Below are 24,948 nucleotides of genomic sequence, written 5' to 3'. Positions count from 1 at the left end.
CTACTTATAGAGTTATGTCAATACATGGTATGACTATATTATTCAAGTTGTACTTAGTAATATTATAATTTTCTAAACTATGAGTAAATGAAGAAAACAAAATCTCATGAGTAATTATTAGTAGTAAGAGTATGACATGAATCTTTATAAATTGTTGCCTATCAAGTACATGAAGAATCAAGATCCATATCATAACCGCGCGTCATTCAATACTTAAAAATGCTAGTGATATCCATAAATTATGATGAATAATCCTATGCACTCATGATAAAAAAAAATTTCATTTAGTCTAAGACTCTTAATAGAAATCTGTATACATTATACATCAAATTATCTAAAAGTAGTAGGATTATCAGGTAATGGTCTTAGTATTTGTCGCCATTACAGTGCATATTAAAAAAAAAACAACAAAATAACTATAAATTGCATTTAATAAAAAAATATTTAAATTAATTACAATGTTTCACGTATTTTAGGAATCTAAATTATAATTGATTCATAATTATTATATTTGAATCGTATTTTAAAAAAATTATTAGAATTAATTATATATAAAAATTTTATATTGATAGTTATATGATGTTAAGAGTGAAAATAACAAATTAGCAATAAATTGCATTTAATACACAATCATTAAATTTGATTATATAAAAAAGTGAAAAAGCTCACCATAAATTTTAAAAATAAAAAAAAAATTACTTAAAATCATACCAAAATAATCTCAGGAAAAATTAACGAACCTCTTAAGTTACTATTTTATTGAAAATAAAATCATATAAATTGTTTTAGGTCTTATTTAAATTTAAATAGTATTAACTTAAATAATTTTATTAATTAGTTTAATATATTTAGCATTTAAATATATATATTAAAAATTAAAATATATTTAAAATAAAAAATTACACACTCACAAAATTATAGTTTTGTATTACATATTATAAATTATTTTTATGATAAAAAGATAATATTTATTAAATTAATTTTTCATCTTGTTATACATTACTAAATATATTTTTATCTTTACTTATATAATAAGTAATTATTACATAACTTTTGAAAACTTGCTAATAATTCTTTATATTATATTATTTTATATCTGTGTATTACAATATTATAAATTTTCAAGAGTCATTTGTTTTAAACAAATATATATATATATATATATATATATATATATATATATATATATTGCAATAAATCATACAAAGGTATTTTTTTTATTTATTAAATAAATATAAAATTAAATTATTTTAAAGTGATATAATATATTATATTTTATTTTTATCTGATTAAATTTATGTCAAGTATATATTATATGTGATATTTTTATTTTTACATCTAGATTAACAAAATTTTATGTTAATATGGACATATAAAAAATTACATGTTTTATAGATTCATTCTGATATATAAATTATATTAAATTTTCGTATTATGATAATTATTGATAATACTTTTATTTTTTAACTAAATTTTTATTTATTCATTGTCATTTTAACATTGAAAATTTAAGATGTAAATTATATACATACTATTAAAAATATTGATAATATAAGATTTATGATTCTTTTCTAAGTATAAAAATTTCAAAAAATTTATATAAAATTTTGATTATGACAAAATTAAACAGTGATATGAAAATTTAAATTTTTTTATATTTTTTATTTATTTTTTAACTAAAGCTATTTATTAATTAAATTTTAAAAATGGTGTTGTTTGTTTTTAAATATTATATTGATGATTATAATTTTAAATTTTAGATTAAAAGTAATTAATTATAATAATCAAAATAGTTTAAATAGTATTAAATATTATTATAATGAAAAAGTAATATATAAATTTGTTATTAAAATTTTATTATAATTATTGGATTTATATATTTAATAGTTTTATACTATAATAAATAAATAAATTATAATATTTTAAATATAAATTAAGTTTAAATATTATATTTATTATATATATATATATACATATTATTTGTTTTAATAGTGAAATAGAGCTTTTTAATTTTTTAATATTTCTTTCACATTTTAAATATATCTTTTGTAATTATGAAAAAAATCTACAATTAAATAAAAACATTAATTAATTTTTAAAATATTATAAAAATATTTTTTAATCTTTTTAATATTAATATTTTAAATTATATTTATCTATTAGTATTTTATATTGTAATTATATGATTATTCAAATTTTTTAAGATTAGAATTAAATTTTGAATGCTTTTAATTATTTTTAGAGTATTCAATCATATAATAGACTTATAATTCATTCTTCAATTATAAATTAAGATTTAAAATATTTAGAATATATATAAATTAAGTTTAATTATTAAATTTATTTTTTATATAATTCATTTTAAAAAATAATTTAAATTTTCATTTTTCATTTTTTATTTTTCTATCACATTAAAGATAATTATTATTTAAATTATATTAAAAAATAAAAAAATATAAATATATTTTTTACAAATTCGTGCATTTCACAACTATATTTACTAGTTTAACAATTATTATTAACCTACCATAATTGATCAAATCTCAATTTTTGTGATTTGTATTATCGACTATCTTCCTTACGAATTAATAAAAAGTTGAAATATAAAAAAATAAATTTCTCTTGAAAATAGAGTGAAAAACTTATTGGAAAAAGAAACACACATACCAAGGATTGAATCCGAGACCACCCTGACCAAAACATGAATGTCGCTGTACCACGGGAGCAATCAGCAACGGCGATAGCTTTTGTGAAATATAATATAAAATAAGTTAATTTTAAGAAACCCAACTAATATATCAACTCAACGTGGCCCTAAACTTGGTGCAACAGTGTAACTTGGAAGCGCAACAATGGCAAGAGCTGCTCTCCTTCACGTGCTGCGGTCACAGGGCCGCCATCACTTGTCCGCAAACACTCCTTCAGGTTATGTTCCTAATCTATTTTTTGAGCTCTCTCTCTCCCTCTTCTTCCTTCTCAACGTTGCCTTTAATTAAATTTTAAACTTCAAACTTTACGGATTCTCCGTCGGCTCTCCATTTTTTATGCCATCCCATTGATTAATTAAACTTCAAAAATCTATTCACCATTATTTTTTATTACACTTATGGTTTCGGATCAGTTTCTCGTTTTCGTGTGAATTTGTCTGCGACTCTGTTTGAGTTATTGACAAAATCTTGGAATGGAGATTATAGAGTATGAACAATCTCGCGTGGCGCTAAATGGTTATTAGAAAATTGGGACTTGTAAGGAGTATTATGACTATTCCTAACTGATATGAGACATTTTAATTCACACTCCTTGTGCCTAGGGCTGGACATCTTGTACTAAAGTTTGCAGAACTAAACATTTGTGGGTGGCCCAGCTTTCATATTGAATCGGCTCTAAATCTCTAATACCGTATTAGACTTTTTTTTTTTTTTTTTTAACTTACTCCTAAAAGTTAGCTCTAACGAAGAGGTTTGCTGAAACTTTATAAAGAGTATTTCAAGCTAACGTTGGACATCATAAAAAAATGTAAGCATTCAGACTGCACACTGCCACTGTTTTTACCCTGATTTTTCCAAAACTGTTGTACTTAATAAATTGTTCAAAAGTAGGATGACAAACACTTAAATCAAGAGGACCCCAACCAGATATTTCCATCGATATAGATTTAATGGTGAACGAACAGATGTTATAGTTTGTGTGGCAATTGTGAGCATCCTTTTTCATATTTGAATTTTGTTCACTTGATTTATCCTCTAAAATATCTATTAGACACGAGCCCATGCCAATAATTAATGAGAAGAATAAAGTTTTGAGGGTTTATTCTAGGAGAAAAGAAATAACAGAATAATAGGTTACAAGAGTTTTATTATGAGTTTAAAAGGTGAGCAGCAGTGGCAATTGGTTTTATTTGGAGTTAATATGGGTTAATGAGTCAGTTGCAAGAAAATCTTTTTGGAGTTAAATAGGAGAAAATTGTCAGGGAAAGGGGGAGAAGAGAAAATAAAACAAAATGAGTCATTCTCAATGAGCCTTTCGGTGGAGTTCTTAAGGTAAGTGCTAGCAATCATGGCACTCAACTTTCCTAGATGAAGAAACGTGCTGATGTGATGGAAGACATCAAGAAACTTTTGGGAAAGTGGATGCAAAAACAAGGTATTGAATTGGAGAATGAGCCCACAAATGAACTAACAAAAGGGGAGAACAGTGAAGGAAGTGGTTCAACTTTGGTGGAGTGGAGACTCATTTTATTGGCCAAAATGGTGGAGCTACGCAGTTTTGATGGTAATGACCCTTTAGGGTGGATGGCAAGGGCTCAGAATTTTTTATAAGTGTAGCTAATAAGAACATTGGGAGAACCACACCACAAAAGTTAGGTATTATATTTGGAGAACCAATGTAGTTAAATAACTGTTATGGTGTTGCCATGGTGGGTAGCAGTTGCGTTTTTCAACCAAACTGCCATGACCATGGCAAAAAATGGTGGTTTTCAATGGTTGTGCCATGGCAGCTGTACATGCCTAGCAGGAACAGTGGCCATGGCAGAAATGACGGTTTTGACAGCAAAAATTAGGTTGGGCCTGTGGACCCAACCTAGTCCAGACAAAAAGCCCACGAGCCCAAACTGCTTCTGCAATGTGCCATTATCGCGTTTCTGCTGCTCTCATAACGTCATCTTCTGCTTTTGGTTTGTTAGTCGTTGGGTTTTTGTTTCTTCTTCAACTCTTGTTTTTCCTCAATGCTCTTCCGTCTCTGGCGAGTATTGCTGCTGCAGCTCCAATGACCATTGCAACATCTCCAACGACTGCTACCTCCATCTCTGTCAACTCCAATTTTTTCAGTAGTTTTTTTTTTTTTTTTTTTTCTCTCTTTCAATTTTTCTTTGTTTTCTCTATTTGTCTCTTTTAATGCTCAAATAATTTCTCTCTTTATTTCATCTTTCCTTAACATGACTCAACAAGATTCTTCATCAAATCTTTTAAGAGCTTCTAATTATTTTGACCCGGGATGGATATATCTTCATTCATTGAAAGAGGGTCATACAAATAATATTGATTACAAATTTTGTGGAAAAGTCGTGAGCGTTAGAATCATTAGAGTGAAACAACATTTAATTGGAAAGAATGGTAATGTGAAAGATTACTCCAAGTGTCCAAAAGAAGTTATAAAAAGAGTTTGAGACATATCAAAAGGATAAAATGAGTCAAGACAACTTTGAGTTTTCAAATGTGATGAACTTTGAAGGTATAAGCTACGATTTAAGTGAGGATGAGGAGGATGGCCAAACACGTAGTATTGCTATGGGGAATAAGAAAGGGCCAATTAACTTGTTTTGTAGGAAGCCATAAATTGAGGCAAGTAAATATAGGAGAAGTATGTGACAAAGAAGTCAAGGGAAGAATTCATCAATACATAGCTTGATTTTGGTATCAAGTTCGCCTTTCCTTTAACTTTATTAAACTAAAAAGCTTTCAAGAAATGATTACAGCTATTGGTGCTTTTAGTTCAAATTTGACAGCTTCAAGTTATCATGATATTAAAGTTTCACTTCTTAAGAAAGAGATAGAATGTACTTGTTCTCTCATGAAAGATCATAAGGAGCAATGGAGCAAACATGATTGTTACACCATGTCAGATGCATGGACCGATTGTAAGCAAGATGTTTGATGAATTTCTTAGTCTACTCTCTTGCTGGGATTATGTGAGGTCCATTGATGGATCTAATTTTGTGAAGATCGGTGAAAAGCTATTTGAGATGCTTGATGCTTTTGTGGAGGAGATTTTAGAGGATAAAGTTGTACAAGTTATAACAGATAATAGAAGCAATTATGTCTTGGCTGATAAAATGTTGGAAGAAAAAGGACCACAACTTTATTGGACTCCTTGTACAACTCATTACATAAACCTTATGCTTGAAGATATTAGATAACTTCCCTTAATAAAGAAGACAATTCAAAGGGAAAAATTTGTTGTTGGCTTTATCGTAGTCATTCAAGTCCCTTGAGTTTGTTGAAAAATTTTACAAACAAAAGGGACTTGGAAAGACATGCGGTTACTTGATTTGCAACTTCGTTTTTATCATTAGAAATGCTTCATCAAGAATTTAATGGTTCCTCCACTTAATACTTTCATATGAAACACGAACACCTCTTTTTCCATGATTCCTATTTTCTGAAAATTTTCATTGCTAATATACCATTTTATTCAGTACTTTCAAGTACCTTATATCAAATAATCCTTATTTAGCAAGACTAAATTGGTTATGTCCATAAATTTATTCAGAGCTTCCTTGTATGGTTAGAATGTCTGGACTGTTTAGTTTTGGTTTTGACACTTTAAGCAAAATACCTATTAATATTTTTACTTGTATACATTTGTTTCCCTGGTTCAGTATATCATTATTTTAGGTCCTCGACCTATGGAAAGCACATTAGCGCTACTCCAACACTCAAAACTTCCTATCAACTTGCTGTTTCCCAAATAAGATGGGCATCACAGGCCACAACTACAGAGGAAGACAACAAGATTAGCATTGGACCTCGTAGTGGAGGACAATCAGGGGAAGGTGACAAGGAAACTGGAGTTGTTTATTATGGGCCGATCTCAAGCACCATAAAGAAAGTAAAACTTCTGTCTCTCTCAACTTGCTGCCTCTCGGTATCTCTTGGTCCGGTGATAACCTTCATGACATCCCCCGATATGAATGTCATCCTAAAGGGTGCAGTAGCATCGTCTGTGATATTCTTTAGTGCTACTACAACTGCTGCCCTTCACTGGTTCGTTAGCCCGTACATTCACAAACTCAGGTGGCAACCCGGTTCAGACAGCTTTGAGGTGGAGATGATGTCCTGGCTTGCAACTTACACTTCAAAAACCATCAAGTTTGCTGATATTCGGAACCCGGAAACCAATAGGCCTTTTGTGACATTTAAGGCTAATGGGAACTTTTACTTTGTGGATACAGAGCACTGTCACAATAAGGCACTTCTGGCTAGACTCACCCCACAAAAAGTGACTCATGAGTCAGCTTTCAAAAATTTGTGATTCAAAATATGCTGGTGTGAGCTCTCTCAGTTATTTTACTATTACATGTATTGAATCCCTGCCCTGCCTTAATTTCAATCTGTGGTTGGAATTTTTTTGTACACTTGAGATTTAATATCTTGTTCTAATGCCATAAACTGTTTAGGTCTGATTAATAAATTCCTCAGTATGGTATTTTGCAACATTATAATATAGGAAGTATTTTATACAAATTTGGGATTTTTGAAGTCTTGTCAAATTTATTAACGATGTTGCTGTATTTGTTTACTGTTATTTCGGTCCTTCTACCTATGGTTTATTTAAGAGGAACATATCTAGTGAGATAAGTATGAACAGTAAGATTGTCGTGCTTGAATCTATTTAATATTCCATTCATTTTGATTGTATGGTTAGGATTTAGTTTCTCTTGCACTCTAATATCATAAACTGTTGGTTATATCTTCGTGTTATGGTGAAGCTTTTACCATGCTGATGGATGATGTGATTTAGTAGTGGTCTGAGGTTCTTTCTGTTGGTCAATGAGAACGCATCTTTATTGGATGGAAAACGAAAGAACTTTAAGAATACATTGATATTATGACTAAATAGTAATACAGATTTTGAATATATACAAGCAAGTATCTTATCCATTGATTTTTTTTTTTTTAGTTTAAGTAAAGTATTAAATTGTAAATAAAAAAAATTAATGCATAAGAAAAATATGTATAATTAATTTAAATAAGTAAAAAATATAAGTTTATGATTAAATAGAAGAATTTAATTAAAATACGCTTACAATGTAAAAGTTTTATATTGTTGTCTAATCATAGACCACTATATAAATTAAAAAATATATATTATTGTCATAATTACCGTCAAAGTTATATTAACGGCGTCATTTTTTATACCAACAATATATCAAAATTAATCTCTTAAATAGAAAATAATAATTTAAATGTACTTAAAAAAGAATTTAATATAAAAATTTAAAGGTATGTAAAATGAATATTTGATAAGCAACTAATTATAATAAAAATTTCTGTTAAAATAAAAAACATTTATTTACACTTTTATAACTTTTGCATTATTTTTCAATAAAAAATTTCTTACTTTTAAATGCTTAAACTCAACTTAAAAAATTGAGGTTAAACAACTATATAAAATAAAGTAAATTTTTTTATTAGTCAATAATTAAACATATTTTGGATATAAAGTTAACAAACTCAACTCCAAAAACTTAAATTAATATTTTTTATTTTACATGTTTATCTATTATAATATATTCAAATTGACGAACAAAGTATCGATTTTAATATTTTCATTATGATTTTTATTGTATATTAGTTTATATAAAATATTTAAAAAAAAAATTTAAAGAAATAATTTACTATCTATAAGATATGAATACACTAGATATAAATTTGCTTAAAAATATAATTTTAGTTTTTAAAAATTTTGTAGTTTTTAAAATTTTGAAAATATAAAATTTACTTAGAAATTAATTTCTATACTTAATATTTATATTTTTGAATTTTTTTTACGTTTTGGACTTTTTTATCTAATGCTGTTTTAATAATAAAAACTAATTTAAAAATGTTTACTCATATAAATTGTAACTTTTTTAATATAAAAATTAATTAAAAAAGCACATCAAGTATAGAAATTAAATTTATAATTTAACTTAAAGAAAATATAAAAGATGTTACCATATTAAAAAAAATTAGAAAGTTTTGGCGTTGATAATAAAAAAATTGTTTAGCAAAAATCTTGTAAGAGTTATAATAAATATCAATCAATAGTAACAAAAATCATGTTTAAAACAACGTATTAAAAATTGTAGTATTACTATTTTTCATTTTGGAAAGAATCTTATTCTAAATAAACTCAAAGTAAAGTATTAGACTGCAGTTATGTATCATTTTTTTTTTTACCATAACTCATTATAATTATTTAGTCTTTTTTTTTTTTTTCAAATAATTATCTAGTCGTTTTGGTTGTCAATTGAAATTGGTAACCCTTGATCTGAAGGAGATATTGGTTCAAACCTTAGTTAAATTGGAATATGTTATAATTTGGATAAACTTAAATGTGACATTAATGTTCACATTAATGGTTCATTAGCGAGGGTAAATACAATTAAATAAAAAGGCAAGACTTTAATACACAATTAAAGTTGTCTCACGGTAATTTAAAATAAATAAGTAATTCTATTTATAAAAATAATTACCTTAAATTATATAAATAGTTTTTCTATTTTAATTTCTTCTACCTAGAGTGTTGTTTCCTCTATTGATGTTATTGTGGCTTCCAAATAGGGATGGAACAGGTCAGGCCACCTAACAGGGGCCTGTGGTCTGGCCTGGTTTAGGCCTGGTCTGACCTGACCTTTTTAATAAATAAACCAGGTTCAGGCCTTTTTTAAGGCATGTTTAAGTAAACAAGTCAGGCCTAAGCTGTTTATAAAACCTGTTAAGCCTAACAGTCTGGCCTGTATAAATATATATATATATATATATATATATATATAATTTAAAATAGAGCTATCAAAATATATTTAAATAATAAATTTATTTAATAATATATTTTTATATTCTTAATTCTGTTATTATTAAATTAATATATTATGTTATAATTTTATTTATTTATAATTATAATAAATAGAAATTATATTATATTAAAAATTAAAAATATTTATACATGATTACACATTTTAAATAATAAATTTATTTAATAATAAATTATTATATTTAAACAATTTAAAAAATAGTTAAGTCTTTAACAGGAATAAGACGTAATAAAAACTAAACGAAATAAAATTTAAAAATAAAATAATAAAATTATATTAATATATTTTTTTATACTCTTAATTTTATTATTATTAATTTAATTATTTAATTATTATATTAATATATTATGTTATAATTTTTTTTATTTATAATAAATAAAGATGGCTTAAATCTGAATTATATTTTATTTGAAAGTAAAAATTTATTAAAAAAATGATAACAAAATAAATTATATAATAATATATATTTTTATAACTTGCACATGTTTTAATTAAATTATTAGTCAATTTATCAATTTATATGTAATTTATAAGTATGTGTTTTAATTTATTGTATCAGTAATATTTTCTATATTACATTAATATTATAGTGTAGTTAATTTTACATTTATTTGTTAATTTAAAATAAAAAATTAATGAGACAAATAAAATTAAATATTTTGTAATTATTTTTTAATTTAATAGTTATTATTGTTTTCATTTTATATATATATAATACATTAAGTTTAAATTTTTATATTAAATTTTATCACATATTTTTAATTAAGATAAAAATTTAGAAATATAAGTTATTTTAATTTAAATATAAATTTTAATAATTCTTTCTATGTTCATATGTTATTTTTCTGCATCTATGAATTTTATAATATAAGTATTTATCATCTACAATTTTTATAATGACGATATTTATTTATTTTTTAAAATATAATAATTTTTTTAGTTGATTCAATAAATTTTATAAGTGTTACTTTTTGTAATTATTTTTTTAATTTAATAGTTATTATTATTGTCATTATATATATATATATATATATATATATATATATATATATATTGCAGTAAGTTTAAATTTATTATTTTTTAAAACATATAATTTTCTTTTAATTGATTCAACAAACTGTGTGAATGTTATTTTATTTTTTTTTATCAATTTTATGTATTTACTATAACTTTATTTGTTGAATATAAGATGTCTTTAAATACACAAAATATGTTTCTAAAATAAAACTAAAATATTTACTATTTATATAATTTTAAAAAATAAATAAAAAAATATAAATATAAATTTTATTAATATAAAATATTTATAATTAATACTTAAATAATATTTTAAAAATTATTTATAAAATTATATAAATATTATTATAATTATTTAATAATTATTAAGAACATAGATAGAAATTAGAAAAATGTATAAACTAATTTAATAATAAAATATTTATATTTTTATTAATATTAATTTTTTTTAACATACATTTTTAACAAGTTTCAGGTCAGTCCAGACCACTTAAACAGGTCAGATCAGGCCTAAAATAAAGCCTTTAACAGGTAACAGGTCAGGTTTAAGCTTAATAATTATGTTACAGGCCAGGCCTGTTTAGAGTAAAGCCTGACCTGTTTCTATTCCTACAAGTTCCAAACTAGTTTTGATTTTTCTATTGTGGTCTTTGTTGAATATTTTTTATTTTCTTTAGGAGAGTCTTTTCTCACATGGAAAGGGAGAGAAAGAAAGTAAAACTCCTCTTATTTAGAAGTTTAATATTGAAAAAAAATGATAAAGAGTTTAAATATATAAATAATATTATTATATTTTTTATTTATATATTTTTATTTTTACAAAAAATAAAAAATAAATATTTTTTCTTTAAAAGTTAATAGTTTTAAAATTAATATTTTTATTTTTTTTATAAATTTTTAAAAAAAATTTGACTTGCAAAACTAATATTTCAAAAAATTAGAATATTAATCATGAAAGAGTAGTGAAAGAAAAAAAATAAAGAAAACTTCCGTATTGACATAACTCAAAACATTAGCATTGAAAGGGGTTTAGAAAACCTCTAAATCTTTACTCTCCTAATTAAGTAACTATAAAAAAAAAAGTTAACTCTCCTCTCCTGTTAAACACAAATCACAAACATAGTTTTAGAATTTTCGAATCGTATAAGTAAATCCTTGATGCTTTGGGGTGTACGATCTTCCTTTTTGAGGTTCCTTCTTAAAGCTGAGTATTGGACCATGGTTCTTGGACTAGGCGATTCTTTCAATGATCCTACATTTGTTCACCAAAGTCAGGAAGTCGCGGATTCTCTGATGTCCTTTCCTATAGCCTTTTTAATCTCTGCTTGCAGCCCGTTTCAAAGTTTAAGCACTTTGATTCTTCACTACTGGCCATGTGGTGTGGCCACGTGGTGTGGAAGGTAATGGAGAGCCAATTCCTTAAATCCAGCTACGTTCCCACCAGTTAACATGCCTCCCTATTTCAGCTCCAAAAACTCCATCTTCTTTTTGTTCCCCACGTTAGCTGGAAGTGCTTGCTTAAGAATGCTCCTTTGAACATTTCCTATGTGATTTCTCTGCCTTTGTTCTCAAACCTCAACATAAGCTACCTTTTGAGCCTTATTGCACAACAATTGTGATGGGTTTCTTCTTACGAACTAATCTAGCCCTTGATGCTTGTTTTCCTCCCAAGCGTTGTCGTGACGATCGAGTATGTTTGCCAGTCTGTGGAGAGCAACAACCATTGCTTGATCATTGCTCCTAGCCATGGATTATCTTGATATTCCATCAGCGACTTTCAATTTTGCTCATCAGTCCTATATAAACACACAATTTCACAAAGATCACACAACAAACACATAACACATGAGGAAATCAGTCCTATTTGCCAAATTCGTTTTCTAATCTAGCCTAAGAGTGTGCTCCAGGACAAATTGCTCTCATACCACCTAAAAATGTAGCAGTGAAGCTGTGGTCTTGCACGTCTTAACCACTACATCGAGTTTAGTGTCCTACTTGATGAAGTAATGAATGTTCACAATTATTGCACGTCTTGGTACCAACATGCAGTTTTCCTTGTTATTCAATTGATTCTGAAATTAGTCTAGGAAATAATTAGTATTAAACTATTAAGTACACGTGCAGCAGAATCTGTCAAGGTTCCTCCCTGCATCATGATATTACAGCAACCACCTAGTAGTCTTCCATCCTCTGAATCCCTTTCATTCTTAAGTCCACTAAACGAATATCATGCCATTTAACTTTATGTATAGATTCCCAAAACTCCTACCTACCCAATCTTCTTCTTATCTAGTTTTAATATGAACATGGCACAGATTAAAACCGTACAGATATAGGTATTTTAAAGGGAGGGCATATTTTCTAAATAGCCTCTTATACAATATTATGCACGTTCAAAATTACTCTCTCTCTTATTATCGGTTCTATCTATTAGTTTTGCATAGGCAGGCTACGAGTGTCATTCTTTTTTTAACACTTGTGGAATCATAGCGCAGTATGCAATATTTGAATTTGGGTACTAACATGTAACCCAATTTTGCAAAGTTTTAGAACTTGTTGTCACCAGAACTTGTTGTCACCTGTTTCTACTGCAATTTATGCAGGACTGGACCTTTCTTTGTTCAGAGTAAAGCCGTACCCATTCACGGTTTTTATCACCACATAGCATGAATTATAGATGAGTGACTCTGTATTCCAATCTCACGATAATTAATCTCATTGCAGCAAAATCATGATCATGCGACACACGTGTGGTCATTTCCCCCTCCCACTGTGATACAAAATCAGAACCTCTTCTTATTAAAAATATTTCCTTTAACTAACTGCTGCCCATACGAACTACTGAGCAAAACTGCCACTGGGCTTAAATTCCCACGACAAAAAATCAGTATAGTTTTATGCTTCCAGCAGGAAACAATTCGGCGAAAATCTATTCCTTCTAATAGAATACAGCAACTGATTTTAGCTTCAGATCTCATGCATGGAGAAGGTAGAGGTGGCATTAAATACTTCAGTTACACCTGTCCATCCCCCACTCACCAAATTGCATGAAATAGATGCAGGTGGCTTCGTCCTTACACTGCATGTGTAATGGCTTAGAATCCCTAAATTTACGGAATATAGTGGCTGGTTTCACGTGCCCTTGTGTGTATAAAATGAGAGAATAAGTTATCTAATTGCTTCACATATTCTCCTCACACTAAATGCGGAGTCCTCACTTTTCTTTCACCATTGATACCTCCCCTTGCCTCCATTTTGTCGGCAGCTGCACCCTGTCTCAAGAATAGTTCAGAAAAATAAAAGAAAAGTCACCAAAAGATGCCCAGCCTTTATGAACCGAAACTTCCAAAATTCCTTGTAATAATCGCTAACCAGCTCTGCATAAAGGAGAGCCAAAATCTTCGCAGAGGATCGTCCATTGCAGCTAAGCCACTGCACAACCAACGTCAACACCCAGCTCAATCCTTCTACCAAATAATAATATGAAATAGATGAAATGAATGTATGCTGACCACTACCTCTGCACGTTATGGATGATAAAGTCTGAAAAGAAATTAAGCATGAAATTTTCTGTGCATTAGAAACACTAAGTCCAGTATCGGTTACCGTGAATGAATTGATTTTTGCCTTTGCGAATTAGATAAATTAGTTTTGATACATCTGTGAAACTCGAAACATATATGTGGTGCGTGTGTACTGTCACCCCTTCTGTTGGAAACAATTACCATGTTAATTATACCAATACACGTGCATGTAAAATATGTGCAAATGTGTAACCCAGCTCTGCACGTGAAGGGATCTCGGAACAAAATTAGTATAATTACTACTTGCTAATTCTGTCTCTGCATCAAGTCAATTTTAAAACCAGTATAGATATAAGAATATATAAAAATGCTTTAACTTGTCGAATACTGATGTAAATATATATGAGTTGCAGAGGTTACTAAAATCTCTATGTGAAATAAATATTGATTTAATGACTGAAGTGACTAAGTACTGAATTTAGGTGCGATTATATATTAATCTCAGTTCTGCATCAAGAAAATACTATGGAAAGGTATAGCAAGTGCATTGAACGAGTACTAGAGACCGATCATCTGATACTAACTGGGAAATAATCTTGAGCATAAGAATGAACGTGTTTGGGGTAAGGAAAATTTTTTTAAGTTAAAAATCATGTTAAAGGAAGTTAAATTTTGACAAAATGTTGAAAATTTGGAAGGAGCCTAAAAATAGGTCTAAACTCGAGAAGTATTGAAAAGTTATTCAAGACCTTTTTGTTTCATATCAAAAGGACACATTTCTAGTTATTTTAGAGGTTTTTGTCACCTCGTTGATTTTTCTCTAAAACTGTTTAAAAATAGGATTGATAATAAAATATTCTAAGACTACAAAACTGATGGCCTTTTCGAGGAGTTTTGTTGAAGTTTCCAAGTCCATGATACCAAAAACTGCTCAAAAAACAGGAAGTGGTCAGAAAATATTTTAAGTCCACAAAACTGATGGCCTTTTCGAGGAGTTTTGAGGAGTTTCCAAGTCATTGACACTCAAAATTGCTTGAAAAACAGGAAGTGGTCAGAAAATATTCTAAGTCTGCCAGTCTAGTTGAGCTTTAGAGTCCCTCTAGAATTGCTCGAAAAATAGAAATGAGTAAAGAAAATATTTTAAGTCCACAAAACCAAAACAAGCTCTCAAAACTCCAGAATTGCTCGAAAAGAGAAGTCAAAAAGAAACTATTCTAAGGCCATAACACTAAATGATCCTCTTAGATTTCTCCCAGAAATACTCGAAAGATAGAAAAACAAAAGTTTTGATAGGTCAAGTCATTACAAAATCCAAAAGCGGTTACCAGCAGTTATCAACATTCACCGCTATGCAAAGGAGATCGTGGGCGATAGCGGTTACGAAAGAAGCCCCAATCAACAACACGATCACAAGCAATCGTAGATAATGGGAATCAACAGTTGAAGGTAGTTACCAAGAAGTGCCCGCAAAAGGAGGAGAAGGGTGGTGGTCTTCCTGTCTATAAATACTCTAAAGCGCCATTCTACAAGGGACGACTTTTTGCACCCTGACATCGCACCTAAAACTTCTACACGCTGAAACCTTGCACCGCGCCAGACACCAGCTACAAGGAGACTCACATTGACTACTGTTTGCTGTTGTGAGGAGTCGTACGTTTACATTCACGCACCTTTACATTTTTGCACATTTACCTTTCTGCATTTTAATTCCAGCTTGTTGTTTATTTCGTTTCTGCGATTTGTTTCCTATTTCGTACTTTTCTGTAAAGAACCTCTACGTTGTGATTCCGTTTTATGCATTTCATATTCACGTTTCTGCTAAATTATTTAGTTCCTATTTAGCATATTTCTGTAAAAACATCTGCTTCTGATTAAATTCTGTCTCACTATTAGTCGCTATTTCCGTTTAATCCTCTACTTTATAACGTCAATCCTACTGTTACGTTAACAACACACTTAAAAGAACCCAAAGAGGACCTATTCCAGTCCCCAAATTGCTCTTGGATTATTTGTTTACAAATTATCATTTTTCACCGTAAACAGAATGTTTGGGACTGGGATATGATATGTACCGATGATTGAATGAAGCTACTATTAAGGACATGTAATTGCTATTTAGAATAGATGACTTATTCAATCAGTCGTAAGGAGCCCGATATTTCCAGGAGCGACTTCTGTTCGGGTCACTATCAGTCTAGGTTCAAGTAGAGTGATGTGCAAAAGTTGACCTTCCGAAATGTGTAATGTTATTTCGAGTTCATAGTGGTGTCATATGATCAGACCAACGCCCAGTGTTTCGTGGACCTTATGGATGAGGTGTCCAAGCCCTTTTGGCTACATGCTTGGTGATGTTTATAGATGACGATATAGTGTACCCTTTTGATTTGGCGATGAGCGAGATTTTTGGAGTGGGGTTTTAGAAACCTGGAGACAGGAAGGATTCCGTGTTAGTTTAGCAAATGCAAATTTTGACCCGAGGGATATATATATATATATAACGGATATATGAAGTGTCCAGCAAAGCTATCTTGGCTTTTTACTTCTACATTATGAGTCTAATATAGGTATAATATTGGATAACACCAACTTTTTCCTTTACCTACCACCAACCCAAATCTGAGTGTGTGTGCAGTGGATGTACATTGAATTTATCTCAATATATTGGATGTATTTGGAACATAAATATGTTTTACTCTTGTATAAGATAGAAATTGAGTTTAATATGTGTGTATGTAGACTGTGTGAGTGTTTGTTTATTTCTGCATGAAATAAAAGTAAAGGACTTGATGAAAGTATGTAAAATATGTGTGTTTATCAGTGTTTCTTTCTATATAAAATGAATGATAAAATTCGGTGTGGAAATATGGTACAAATATACTGAACTAGTAACTTTATAAAGTGAAACTTAAATCATAGTGACATATAGAATTAGATGTTATAGAATGTTTGCCTGCATAACACCCTTAGTTGTGAAACAATATAAAACTGAGGGTAAAGAAAAGTTACTAAATAAATTTCACCTCCTTATTTCGTGTAAATTATGAACTGGTGGAGAATGCTGAAATGTTAGCTAAATGACGGGAAGAGTAACAGAGGCCAAGGTTAAGAAGTACCTAATTGATAGTTCCAGCTTTTCTAGATATACAAAATAACATGTAATTAAATGCCTAGTATGAGGTGTTTAGTACATAACATAATACTGTAAGGAAAGAAAGATGCTGAATTACTTGTCTTTAATTCCTGGATATAATACATTGTTGTACATGTGGTTCATGAGTTATAGATAAGACAACCCATAAGTGTAACTAACAAACCATAACCAAAGATGATGTATTTACTAATTTTTTAGTGAAAAATATGATAACTAATGTGTAATAAATAAACAAAATACACACCAAATATTTAGTACAAGTATAAACCTGAGACAACAGTATTACAATTAAGAAAAATAAAACAAATAAAGGAGAGACTTAAAGCCATTAATAGGAATAATTTGGTATTAGGTTAGTGAATAACAAGAAGTGGGAAAAATTGACTATATAAAGAGAATTCTAATAAGAACTTATGATAAGGTCATGATAAATCCACATTTTACTACATTTTAAGCATAGTTTTGTTAATAAATAAGTGGTAAAGTACTCAATAAACTTGAAAATACCATAAAAATTGTGTTAATATTCTTAATTGTGTAGTTAGTTTGAAATTTTAGATTTTATTCTAATTTTGGAGAAAATTGGCTTAAAAAGAATTAATTTTTGTGCAGAAGCTTGAGCTGAGACTATGAAGTTGATATTCAAGTGAAGAAAGTTGATGAATTGGGCTTAAAAAAATCAAGAATCAAGTGTTTTGTATGAGGCGTAGCCACTTTGGGTGCATAGAGTTAACATTTTAAAGAAGAAAATTTATGAAAATCAAGTGCGTAGCAACTCCAAGTGTTGAAAGTTAACACTCCAGCAACATAATTCATAAAGGGCTTGTGCGTTAACACTCTGACTGCTGAGAGTGATAACGCCTCTAATTTGCCCAAGAACCATGCGCGTTAACACTCTCGCCACTAAGAGTAGCCACGGGCTGTCAGGCTAGTGATTTATTATTGAGTAATCTATAATATTTTATACTTGTTCAATGTTAATTGAAGGATTATTTTGTATTGGAATAGATTTAGATGGAGTTTGAAAAAAAAAAAAAAGTGAACAGTACCGTATGAACAGTAAAACCGCCTATGAACAGTGCAAAATAGCGTGTGAATAGTAAAAATCGCGTATGTACAGTGACCGCTGACATCATCCTGATGTCAAGTACGCGTACAGTACGTGTGCATAGTATTTCTGACGTGAATAGTGTCCTGAACAGTGTTTCCGGCGTGAACAGTAAGGCGGTGAACAATAATTTCTGTCAGTAAACAGTAAATTTCAAAAAATTTCTATAAAAAGGGGCTTCACACGAAATTTTCATTTCTTTACTCATATTTAAGGTTCTCAAAGGTTCTAAGGCCATATACTGCCATTTTCTTCCATAATAAACCCTCCTAAACTTAGATTTCTCGCCAGATCTGAGATTCTACATCTATTCTGAAGGATTTGAAGTAAGTTTCTTTAAGTTTGAAGCTAGATTTACCGTTCATTTCTCTTCTTCTCTTTCTCATAGAAGTTCATGGTGTTCTTAGGAGAAACTCCGTTCTAAAGCCAAATCTTTGGTGAATCTTGTTATAAAACAAGTAATATTTGGTAAATCTACTGTGAATCATCGTTCTGAGGTAAAGGGAGCTTACTTTAACCTATGAACTACGTTTTGAACGGTTTAATATGCTATTTCAAGATGTTTTGATATGATTTTGTTAGATCTATTGAATAAAAGCTATTTTCTAAGATGTAACTGCTGTTATATGACTTAAAATGCTGAGATTTTGGCTGATCTATTATAAACTTGCCTTAGTTGAGCTATTAAAATAATTTTGGCAGTGTACATCATACTGAGATATATATTTTGCATCATTATAGAGCTGAGTTACATGTTTAGGTGGGTAGACGTGTAACGGTAAGTTCATGCTAAGCTCTTGTGCTGTGCTGTCTAGATCCAGATACCGGAATGGGTCGCTCCCAGACCGGCTCGGTTTCTTCTGGATTACTTAGGCTGTGAAACCAGTTAGAAACCGTTTTTATGCTGTGCATTAGATAGGCTGGTAATGCATGGGGCTGTTGTTGTGAGTAATATTTTGCTATATATATATGATTTTAGTTTATTTTTGTAAGATCACCCTTACATTTCTTTCTATGTCGTTGTGTGCGTGTATACTGTGATGATCGTACGGTGGTATGTGAGCAGATGTAGCAAGTGTTGCATCTACTTCACAGGCTCAAGGGCCAGTGAAGAAATGTTAGAAGCTGGAGTTGAATAATCTTGCATTAAAGTCCTTTTTCTTTATATTTTGAAACCTCATGTAGAAGGAGTTACGTAGTATAATTTTTGGTATTTTGAATATTATAAACTAAATGTAATATTATGTTGTTCTGTTGGATATTTGTTGTAAGAAAATTTATTTTATTTTGAATGAGAAGTGAATTTTATACTTATATTCTCTATTATTTACCTATTTTAAATAAGTATGTGGTGTAGAAATAATGTTCTCGGTTCCTTATAAAAGGGGTCGTGACATTTTAGTGGTATCAGAGCATGGTCTAGGTAAACCTACGGGGTGTAAGAAACTTTGTATATGATAACTTGGGTGAGTTATAGGCGAGTTGTACTATGTAAATAAGAGGCTGTTAAGCTAAGTTATAAATGATTGCTGAGATAAGTGTGTTTGCTATGCTGTGTGAAATGCTGATATGATGTTATGCTCGGTGCTAAATTTATTAAATTGTTATGATATACTAAATATGAATATATTACTGTAAGCTGAATTTGTGAATATAGTTATGTGGTGGTATTGCTGAATGTGTTAAACATTAGTAGTTTAAGCTAGTCTATATATTAGGATGGCTAGACCGAGAAGATCTGCTGCAAACCCTCCTCCTCTAGTTGACGTGAACAAAATGGCTCACGCCATGGAGGCTATGGCAAGTACTTCTCTCTGTGTTGTTTGATTTTGGAGCCACGCATTATTTTATTGTGGATATTTGTGAGAGAAACTTAAGGTTATCAGTGAGCGATCTAGGATGTGAATTGGTAGTATCGACACCTACTTTAAGTTCGATTAAGACTTCGACGATTTGTGTTAGGTGCCCCATAGTAATTGAGGGACGAAAGTACAAGGTAAATCTTATTTGTATCCCGATGTCAGGGTTAGATGTAATCCTGGGTATGGATTGACTAACTGCCAATTGTGTGCTAATTGATTGTGGCCGGAGGTGTTTAATCTTTCCTGAGCAGCAAGGCTGTGTGGAATTGATTTCTACTCACCAAGTAGAAACATCCTTAGGTGAAGGAGTATCTTGTTTTGTTTTGTTGGGAGTTATGAATGCAAAAGTGGAGCAAAGCCTTCAGTCAATACCAGTAGTACGGGAATTCCCTCAGATTTTCCCAGAGGATATTCCTGGAATACCTTCACGTATAGAGGTAGAGTTTGCTATAGATTTGATTCCTAGAGCTGAGCCAGTGACACGGGCAGCTGCGCGTTAACAGTCTAGCTACTGAAAGTGAACACGCCCAAGCCAAAAGTTTTGAAAACACATGTGCGTGGACACTCTGGTCATTGAAAGTGTCCATGCAAAATAAAAGAATTTTGAAAATCACTTTTAAAGTGTCAACTTTGGACGATTTGAATTCCTATCTCAGCCATAGAAGCTTCTAGAAGACTTTTCATATTATAATTCTCAGAGATTAAATTGAAGAAGTGAAAAAGGCAGAAAAAAGAATATAAATTGAAGTTAAGAGTTTAGGTTAAGGGACTTTTGTTCATTTTTGTTAATTTTCACTTTATAACTGTTTTAACTTTCAAGGGAAGTCAGAGAGAGGGATTGGGAGCGACTTTCAAGCTTCATTGCTAGAGGAATCAGGATGAAGATTAGGTCTTAGAAGATGTTCTTCTGCTTCTTATCTTCTTCTTCTCTTACTTCCCCTTCTTCCATTGTAATGTTGTTCTAAACCTTTTTGGTTAGGGATCTATGGATCCAGATTTGATATTGTGATGTAATTTTGGATTTGGATCTTGAGATGTTAATTGAATTGAGTATATGATTATGTTCTTAATGCAGTTGTGAATTAATCTTTCATTTAATTAAACTTAGAGGAATCTTTATCAATGAAAATTGAGTTTATTTCTCAGATTTGAATCATATGCCTAAGTTATTCAGATCTTAAGAATAAGTATCATGATCTAGTAATCCTATAATTTTCAGAACTTAATGCAGTATTTGATTAAATTTCACCTAAGAAATTAGGGAGGTTTAATTAAGTATTAGGATCAATGAAGCAAGAAATTGTGCTTTGGTTAAAGAAGTAAAATTGATTATTAATTAATTAAAATTCTCAAGAGTCCAGAACATGATTATATTGCAATTGAAAATCTGGTGAAGTGATTCTTAACTATTTTCTACATAGCATTTTCAATCTAAAATTTGTATTCTGTTTTACAGCATTTTATTACCTTTTATTGTTCTGATCTCTCATCTTTTTACATGTTACAAATCTTCCAAATGAATTGTGTGGCTCAACTAATTGTCAAATTGTGAAGTGGTAATTGAAAATAAGATCCTTGTCAACGATACTTGGGACTCATATTGATTTTCAAAATTTTATTACTCGCTACAACTACCTAGTACACTTGCTAGTTAGTAGTTATCCAATTTCGTAACAAGTTTTTGGCGCTGTTGTCGAAGATCTTTATTTTTCAATATTATTAGTAGCAAGGAGACAAGTAGATTGAGTTGTTTGTTTTCTGTTTCTTTTTTTAAATTTCTATTTTTATCAATTGAATTTTGTATTGCATTTTCTGCTAGTTTTTCTGTATACCTTTGTTGTCTAGTTTTTTATAAATTTTGTATCATTGCATTTTGTGTAGTTACATGTTTAGATATTAGTAGGATATTCTGCTAGTAATTTTTCTATACTATATTGTTTTGTATTTTGATCATTTTTCAAGTGTTCATGCTGTGTTTAGTTTTCCTTTTGTTATATGCGTGAGAAAAATAAAAACAAGACTGCTCTTGTGTTTGATCCAAACATAGATAGAACATTAAGAAGGCTGAGAAACAAATTAAGAGTAGGAAATTCAGCAAGCAAAGAATAAGAATTGGAATATACTCCATATACTCCTAAATTGAAAAAACTTCAAATTCCTTCTTCTACAGCACCAATACCACAAGAGAAGATAATGGCTAAACAGAACATGTTGAGAACTTTAGGAGATTATGTAGTACCTAACATACAGGGACACAACTCCTCTATAGTCAGACCTACTATACAAGTCAACCATTTTGAAATAAAACTAGCTTTACTTCATTTAGTTCAGCAAGATCAATTTTTTGGTTCAATTTCAGATGATCCTAACTTACATATCTCTAACTTTTTACAGCTTTGTAACACAATAAGGATGAATGGAGTCAACAAGGATGCAATTAGATTGAGACTAATTCCATTTTCCTTAAGAGATAAAGCAAAGTGTTGGCTGTAATTCAACTACAAGGAAGGATAACCACTTAGGCAGACTTTGTCAATAAATTCTTTACCAAGTATTTTCCACTATCTAAAGTTGGCAAATTAAGAGGAGAGATTACATCATTTGTGCAGCAAGAAGGGGAATCTCTATATGAGGCTTGGAAAAGATATAAAGAGCTATTGAAGAAGTGTCCACACCATTGCATATCGGAACAGATGCAGCTGGAAACTTTCTATGATGGAATGAGTCCAGCCACTAGAACTATGATTGATGCAGCTTCAGGAGGATCATTGAATACTAAATCATTAGAGGAAGCTCAGCGGATTATAGAAATGATGGCTTCATCTATGCGTCAAAATTCTAATTCAAGACACTCTATAAGGAGTGGAGGATATGAAGCTAAAATTCTTGAGACTTTTTTTGCGTAAAACTAGTTGCAAAATCAAGTGTTCTCAGAGCAAATTGTTGCACTAACTCAACAAATAAACAATTTACAGGATGCACCAATTCAGAACATACAACTTAGTTGTGATTTTTGTGGAGGAAATCATGCTAATTAATTATATAGAAAATTTTCAAAGACAACAACCTTTATTCCTACCTGATTTTCAGTATTCTAATAGCATAAACCAACAATATTATAATTGGAGTTCTCAAAATTCTGCTGCAAAGAATTCTAACTCAACTTTACCTTTTGCTAGTGCAAGTCCAACAACACAACAATCCTATTTTCAAGGGAACCTTACCACTCAACCTCAAAGGAATAAAAAAATTCTCAAAGCCTATGATTGAAAGGTTGAGTGAAATGGAAGAAACCATGCTGCAACTTATGAAAGTGACCCAAACAAGCTTCAAGAATCAAGAGTCTTCCATGAAAAAGCTTGAAACTCAAATTGGACAACTTGCTGAGCAATTATCCAGCAGAGAAGAAGGGAGATTTTTTAGCAATACAGTTGTTAATCCAAAAGAGCAATGTCAAGTTGTAATGACTAGGAGTGGGGCTGTTGTGGGAGTCCCAAATCTACCGAAAAGAGAGGAAGTAATTCTGCTGCAAAGGAGAAGTTGAAATCTGACTTGCATGAAGGAAAATTTACTTTGCTGAAAAGAGAAAATTCAGAAAAAGAAAGTTTTCCAAGGGCTGTGAGAAAGGCAAAGAGGCAAATACTTGAGGAAGCAAATCAGCCTATTGATGAGGAGAAATACAATAGACTGTCATATCCTCAAAGAATGTCAAATCCGAAACAAGAAAAGCAGTTTGAGAGGTTTCTAGATGTCTTCAAGAAATTTCAAATAAATATTTCTTTTGCTGAAGTACTTGAGCAAATGCCTTCCTATGCTAAATTCATGAAGGAGCTGTTATCTAAGAAGAGAAAGCTTGAGAATGATAAAACAGTCCCTTTGACTGAAGAATGTAGTGCTATTTTGCAAAGGAAGCTCCCTAAAATATTAAAGGATCTAGGTTCTTTTAGCATTCCATGTTCCATTAGAAATTGTACCGTGGAGAAAGCTCTATGTGATCTTGGGACTAACATTTACCTCATGCCTCTTGCTATCATGAAGAAACTTGGAATAGAAGAAGTCAAACCCACTAGCATAACTCTACAACTTGCGAACAAATCTTACACATATCCTCATGGTATTGTAGAGGATTTATTAGTTAAAATTGACAAATATTTTTGCTGCAGATTTTGTGATCTTAGATATGGAAGTGGATGTCAATATTCCTTTAATTTTGGGCAGACTATTCTTAGCTACCGGGAGAGCTTTAATTGATGTTCAAAAGGGAGAGCTTATGTTGAGAGTGCAGGATTAGAATGTTATTTTCAATGTATTTGAGGCACTCAAACATCCTAATAATGATATTACTTGCATGAGGGTTGATATTCTAGACTCTATTACTTTCTCTCATTTTATTGATAATGATGATGAGATTTCATTGTTAAGGGAAACAATAGTTGTAGGGAATCATTTTGCTGCTGTAAAAAAAGAAGAACACTTGAGAGAATATGTGCAGCAACTGGACACCTTGCCAATTGTTCCTTTTTTGGAAAATCCAGTAAGGGAAGAACTGAGAAATGAAATAAAGGAAGAGAAGACTAAGAAACTGGAGTTGAAACAATTGCCTTCTCACTTGAGATACTCTTTCTTAGACCAAGAACATGAAAATTCAGTGATTATTAGCAATGATCTCAAGGGAGAAGAAGAAGAGAACTTGTTGAGAATATTAAGAT

The 24,948-nt window shown here is 30.1% G+C and overlaps 2 protein-coding genes and 1 non-coding gene across 3 annotated transcripts; 2 read left to right on the top strand and 1 right to left on the bottom strand.

Annotated features, from left to right (window-relative positions):
- The first annotated feature begins 2,822 nt into the window (after positions 1–2,822).
- On the top strand, positions 2,823–7,348 carry LOC113858804. The gene is made up of 2 exons (XM_027491559.1): positions 2,823–2,925; positions 6,380–7,348. Exons 1-2 carry the CDS (start codon positions 2,853–2,855, stop codon positions 7,030–7,032), a joined length of 726 nt encoding a protein of 241 aa, XP_027347360.1. The 5' UTR covers positions 2,823–2,852; the 3' UTR covers positions 7,033–7,348.
- Positions 7,349–22,815: 15,467 nt separating this feature from the next.
- LOC113860351 lies at positions 22,816–22,922 on the bottom strand. Its single transcript, XR_003503803.1, has one exon. It is a non-coding gene; the product is annotated as a small nucleolar RNA R71 (small nucleolar RNA).
- A 10-nt stretch (positions 22,923–22,932) lies between these two features.
- LOC113859552 lies at positions 22,933–24,530 on the top strand. Its single transcript, XM_027492295.1, has 3 exons — positions 22,933–23,141; positions 23,824–24,353; positions 24,403–24,530. The coding sequence occupies exons 1-3, from the start codon at positions 22,933–22,935 to the stop codon at positions 24,528–24,530; spliced, it is 867 nt and encodes a 288-aa protein (XP_027348096.1).
- Positions 24,531–24,948: the final 418 nt, after the last annotated feature.

This window comes from Abrus precatorius, unplaced genomic scaffold, assembly GCF_003935025.1.
Source record: "Abrus precatorius isolate BTA unplaced genomic scaffold, Abrus_2018 Scaffold2, whole genome shotgun sequence".
NCBI lineage: Eukaryota > Viridiplantae > Streptophyta > Magnoliopsida > Fabales > Fabaceae > Abrus > Abrus precatorius.
Note: the sequence above shows the minus strand (reverse complement) of the source record. Positions and strands in the feature narration are given on the sequence as shown.

What these genes read in the sequence shown, in the direction of transcription:
- LOC113858804 (XM_027491559.1), top strand. Translation starts at nt 2,853, where the DNA reads ATGGCAAGAGCTGCTCTCCTTCACGTGCTGCGGTCACAGGGCCGCCAT. An exon ending in GTCCGCAAACACTCCTTCAG is followed by an intron (nt 2,926 to 6,379) that starts GTTATGTTCCTA and finishes TCCCTGGTTCAG; the next exon opens with TATATCATTATTTTAGGTCC.
- LOC113859552 (XM_027492295.1), top strand. Translation starts at nt 22,933, where the DNA reads ATGCAGCTGGAAACTTTCTATGATGGAATGAGTCCAGCCACTAGAACT. An exon ending in ATTCTTGAGACTTTTTTTGC is followed by an intron (nt 23,142 to 23,823) that starts GTAAAACTAGTT and finishes TTTGCTGAAAAG; the next exon opens with AGAAAATTCAGAAAAAGAAA. An exon ending in ATCTTACACATATCCTCATG is followed by an intron (nt 24,354 to 24,402) that starts GTATTGTAGAGG and finishes TTTTTGCTGCAG; the next exon opens with ATTTTGTGATCTTAGATATG.